General features: G+C 47.9%; 1 protein-coding gene across 1 annotated transcript; it reads right to left on the bottom strand.

Annotated features, from left to right (window-relative positions):
- Window positions 1-1,232: 1,232 nt before the first annotated feature.
- LOC103697926 (scarecrow-like protein 15) lies at window positions 1,233-3,434 on the bottom strand. Its single transcript, XM_008779865.4, has one exon. The coding sequence runs from the start codon at window positions 3,113-3,115 to the stop codon at window positions 1,463-1,465; it is 1,653 nt and encodes a 550-aa protein (XP_008778087.4). The 5' UTR covers window positions 3,116-3,434; the 3' UTR covers window positions 1,233-1,462.
- Between the last annotated feature and the right edge of the window lie 1,895 nt (window positions 3,435-5,329).

Genomic DNA, 5,329 nt, shown 5'->3' with positions numbered 1-5,329 from the left:
AAAAAAGGGAAAAAGAAAAAAAACCACTTCCACATGTTTATATGTGAGAGTCTAAAGCTGGGTCCGTTTGGAGGCATATATTTCCCGTCTATCTGGGCAACCATCATCTTGCTGCCGTGAAGTAACAACAAGATGAGTTTTTTCTCCTCTTCTTTTAGTCGTGTCTTGAATAATTGGTGGTTTCCATGGAGCAGGCGAGCAATTAATTATAAAAGGTGGGAACCAGCAGCTGATCTCAATTCCGAACTCTTTTGATGTCATTTTGTCCGCTGAGGACTTGATTAGATAAAATCCATCAGGCCTGGTATGGTTGCAGTGATCCCTTGCAAACATTCGTGGAGTTAATAATGATCAAATAAAAGCATGTCCAAAGAGACAAAGGGAATTACATGCATTCAGGTCATCCACTAGGGTCTTCCATGACAGTGTCTGGCCTCTAGCGCTTTGGCAGGAGTAATTGGCATGGCATAAATTATTGCTCTGCTGAGAGAGATATCTCAACAGCATTATTAACTTCGGAGTGCTACTTCTAAAACACTATGCTGTTTTTCCTTGGTTAGTGGGCTCTTAGATTAGGGTTCCAAGCTCACCTCCTTGAACAGTTTCCAGCTCAAGTCTCTAATACAATATCCACGGAACTTTAGATTTGAGAAGGTAACAAAATTTGTCACCATAGGTGCAACATAAATAGTCTGAAAAATGCATGTAGAATTATGGGATCATTCATCATTCAGTGGTTCATACCCTGCCAAGGACAAGATCATGTGCAACTAGAGTTGCTATCCATATTAAGCGATAAGTGCGATGCATATGCAAATGCATGTGATGCTTGAATTTAGCGAACACTTCGAGCAGAGACATGTTCCTCTTAAAAGTGATTTAGATGCTTTATTTTCACTAGATTAGCTAGATACTCCGCCATCCATGGAAAAGTCTTGTAGACAATGTTAGAAATAAAGAGGAGCATCTCACATAATGGAAATGTCTTTATAGCTTTATTAGTATCCATTACCATGAAGAGAGAAAGTAATTGGGTTTACACTAAACATCCAAACTGTAGATCTACATGATGTGTTTAGGTTGGGTTTAATTTAGTTGAACCTAAGATAACATTTAGGTCCACTTGATCATGTTGAGCATGTTGTTACTTGGAGCATGAGATAAGCCATTATCCATCCCTCCATCTTGTAGCTAATATATCGTACCACAAAAAGCTAGCTCCCCAACCTAAATACTTAGTAACTAAGTCATCCTTAATTAATTTAATATTTAAAACAAGACAGGACAAGCTACTTTCCCATTAATTAAGAGAGACCCATTAGGTTGGTCCCCTGCTCGGCTGTTGGACGAAAAAAGAAAAAAGGAGAGAATAAAAAAGAAGACGACAAGTAGAAAACGAAAGCAGCAGAAGCCAACACCCGAAACACTAACGACAAATTAACCGCACAGCGAGGCCAGCCCGTCAGCACCTCCAGGCTGACGTGGAGGCCAGCCCCCTCCCCCGCCAGCTCAGCACCATGGAAGCCTCTCTTCTCGCCACGCGGTAGCCGTCCACTGGGGCCCTCCGGACCAGCCACTCGGCCTGCGACTGGGCGAACTCGCTGAACACAACCGGCGCCATCCCCGCCCCCGCGAACGCCTCTCTCCACGCCCCGCCCCAGCCCGACCTCCACGATCCTACCGCCGAGAAAATCCTGGGACGGACCACGGTCCGCTCGACCCGCCGAACCACGTCCTCCACCGGTCCGGCCGCCCCCGACACCGCCGCCGCCGCCTCCATCGACTCCAGCACCGCCGCGTAGTGCTCGATCCCCGCCACCACGGTCCGCTGCAGAGACGGCGGATACCCCGCCCCGTCGTCGAAGCAGATCCACTCGGTGTCGACGAAGACAACGACCCGCGGGGACGCACGGCGGACGAAGCGGAGGAGGGCGGCGGAGGACTCGGGGGCGGCACCGAGGACGCGGAAGATGGCCGGGGTGAGCACCACGGCGACGGGCTCGCCGGGGGCGAAGCGGATGCCGCTGAGGGCGAGGGTGCCGAGGCCGCCGACGAGGACGAAGTCAACGGTGAGGCGGAGGCCGAGGCCGCGGGCGAAGTCGCGGAGGTTCTCGGCAGCGAGGGCGGTCTCGCCGGTCTCCTCCGGGACGACGGCGGTGATCCGGAGCCCCGGCGGGGGTGCGCGGGCGGCGCGGCTCCGGGAGGCGACCTCCTGGGCGAAGGATGACCACTGCCCCCCGAGCCCGATCTCGAAGTCGATAAGGTGGACGGAGCTATGTCCTCCGCCGCCAGCGGCGGCATCGAGGGCGTCGAGGAGGATCTGGTTGGCGGTGAAGCTGGCGAACTGGGGGAAAAGGGAGAGATCAGAGAAGGCCTTGTGGGCGCTGATCCGGCGGACGATCTCGACGGCGGAGAGTGGGGGCTCGGCGGCGGGGCGGTCCGCGAGGGGAAGGAGGGCCAAAAGTGCCTCCTTGAAGTGAAAGGCGGCTCTGTGGAGGGGGGAAAAGGCGGAGACGGGGAGGTACTGATTGAGCCGCGCCAATATCGTGTCGGCCGTCGGGAAATCGCCCGATTCGATGGAGAGGGCGGCTCGGGAGAGCAATTCAAGGTGGGTCCGGTCGAAGGCCGGCGGCGGGGAGACGACGGCGACGGCCGTGTCGGAGAAACGAGGGAGAGGATCGAAAGGGTCGGGGAGGTCGAAGGGGCCGTCGAACAACGAAGCATTCGACGGGTTGTCGTCCTCGGAGAAGTGGAATTGGGGGTGGTGGGGAGCTTTCGGGAAGGGAGAGAGGTCGTCTTTTTCGGAGAGGAACCAGCTGGCGACGGGGTCCCACTCCTCGAAGGTTGCCGGCTGGGGAGACGGAGGGAGGAGGTGGTGGTGCTGGTGGTTGTTGGAGTCCCAGGGAAGGTGAGCGAGGTCGGGGCCGCCGGCGGCGGCGGCGGCGGCAGGGCTGGAGGTGAGGTGGGGATCAAGAACAGAAGTAGGCTCGTAGGAAAGGTTAGTGGGGAAGTGGGAGTTGGAGTTTGGGGAGGAGTCGAGAGGTTTGTGAGGGAGAGAGCATTGGAGAGTCGTTTGGTTTTGGGTTGAGTCTGTGAGGACTTTGGAGGGCTTCATGACCAAGGAGAAAGAGAGGAGCAAAAAGACCACTCCCTCTCTTTCTCTCTTCTTTCACTTCTCCTACTCCTAGTCTTTGTTCTATATTTCTTCTGGTGGTTTGGTGGTGAGTGGGGGGCGAGGGGAAGGAGATGGAAGAGGTGATCTTTTGCTTGCTACCGTTTGAAGGGGAGTTATAAGCGTGGGTGGGGGCGATGGGATCATGGATCATGGGATGAGGAGTTTGTGGTGCATGGTTATGGATGGGGAGCATGGGAATGGGCTGGCTAGGCTTCAGGAAGAAGCCGTAGCTTTCTGGATTTTTATGTGCACTGTGACTGCCCAGCGACTGACGTCGGTTTGACTTGTAGCGTGTTCCTGAAATATTTCGGCAACAGTCCAAACAATTGCTTGATGCATGTCTGCAGTTGTTGATTGCTCTATTCTCATGCATAGTTAATTACACCCAAAATTATCTGCGTTGCCCGCTATTTGCACCAGTGCAATGGCCGTCATTAAAAAATAGACGACCATCAAATATAATACAGTATACAATATTTTGTTTGACAGTTTTTTTTTTTTTTTTTTTTTATGGTGATCATTCGAAATACATGCAGCATTCTGCAGTACAAATCATGCACCATTAAACATCCGTGCTCTAATTACACTGTACTGCTTATGTAATGATATGTTCCGAGCTTGCCAACTATTTGAAATATCTATATGCAATGCTCGATTTATAGGAATAGATGGGTCATGCAATAGAGAAGCAAGCTATTTTCAGTTGCATCTACTCAAGATTAAGGAAGGGATGAGATTTGAGAGAAGAAAACCTTACATGAAACCCGAAATGAAATTAAAAAAAATGCTCCTGTAATGAAACCTCCAAGTGATTCATTTCGGATTCAAGTACTTGTGGAAAAAAAAAGTTTTTTTTTTTTGTTTTTTATTACACCAATCACATAGAAGTACTCGCTGCTGGTAACAGAAGATATAGTACGACATAGCGACAACCGTGAAAGAGACGCAAGAGAGTAAGTCCATGACCTGAAGCAACTAGTTCCGTGAACAAATTTTGAAAGGGAGTTGGCCACAAAGTTGGTTGCGTTGTCTATTTGTTTATGTGCATTATTTTCGCGTTGGAGAAATATTGTCACTACCAAAGCCTTATTTTCAAAAAGAGTAGAATTCTGTGAATATCTTATGCAATTAAATGATTGCTCTTTACAAACTTTTTCAATATGAAAACGCAACCATTTAATTCAGATATCTCTATTTATTCGTACTGAGTCGTGTTATAATGGGTTAACGTAGTCGAACTTATGCTATTATTCATTATTATTTCATTTTAATGACTAGTGCTGTTATTTGTCAAATGCTATTTTCTACTCAAATAAACCAACTCTAGGACATCAACAGACAAATAAACAATTCACGAGAGGAAAATAGAAGTTTTGGAGGGAGCTGTGATCTCGACATATTAGCACTACGTACTCAAACCTTGCTTTGGCCTCATTGAACAAAGCTAAACACAGTAGAACTCTTGCAATTGCCTGGGAACCTCTCGCTTATAAAAACCCTCTTTGTCTTAGACTGCATGAGCTGAGCCAAAATTCTACTGGCTAAAAGGATAAAGCTAGAGACAAAGCCATCCTTGCCTTCTCATTGTTATATGGGGTGGGGGGTGGGGAGAGAGGGAGAGAAAAAGAGCCGTGCTGAATTGCTGATGCACGCGCGAAAGAATGTTTCACATTTGATGCTGCATGCAAAGAGTGAATCTCTCACCAAAGTCTATTGATAAAAAACATAAATCAGTGTCATTAAACATAGGCATTACCTCATCATATTTTTATTAGATACTGGACCTAGGTTGCACAGATGTATCATGAAAGGGAGGTCTCATTTCTTTATTTTTCTTAGTTTCAATCTAGTACTCTAGTAGCAGGCTTGGAATGTTTTGACCCGAGAATGAAATTAAAATTTTAGCAAAATATTTATCGAGTCCTAGACCTGTTAAGCCCAATATATAAATGAAATATTCTAGGTAAACTGTAGTTATTTATGAATCAACATTGCCCTCATAGAAAATTTGTATTGATTTGAGTGCACTTTGCAAAAATTCAAGTTGAAATGATTGAAGAATTGACTTGGAAGCTGAGATCCAATGACTACTCTATGATTTGCCAATGCAACCTGTATATGCTGCTCTAGTCCCAGGGAGCAAGGTATTGTAAT

This window comes from Phoenix dactylifera, chromosome 15, assembly GCF_051530095.1.
Source record: "Phoenix dactylifera cultivar Ajwa chromosome 15, Ajwa_hap1_PhDact_Kaust_v1.1, whole genome shotgun sequence".
Lineage (NCBI taxonomy): Eukaryota > Viridiplantae > Streptophyta > Magnoliopsida > Arecales > Arecaceae > Phoenix > Phoenix dactylifera.
This window is presented reverse-complemented; position numbering and strand designations above follow the sequence as displayed.

What these genes read in the sequence shown, in the direction of transcription:
- LOC103697926 (XM_008779865.4), bottom strand. Translation starts at nt 3,115, where the DNA reads ATGAAGCCCTCCAAAGTCCTCACAGACTCAACCCAAAACCAAACGACT.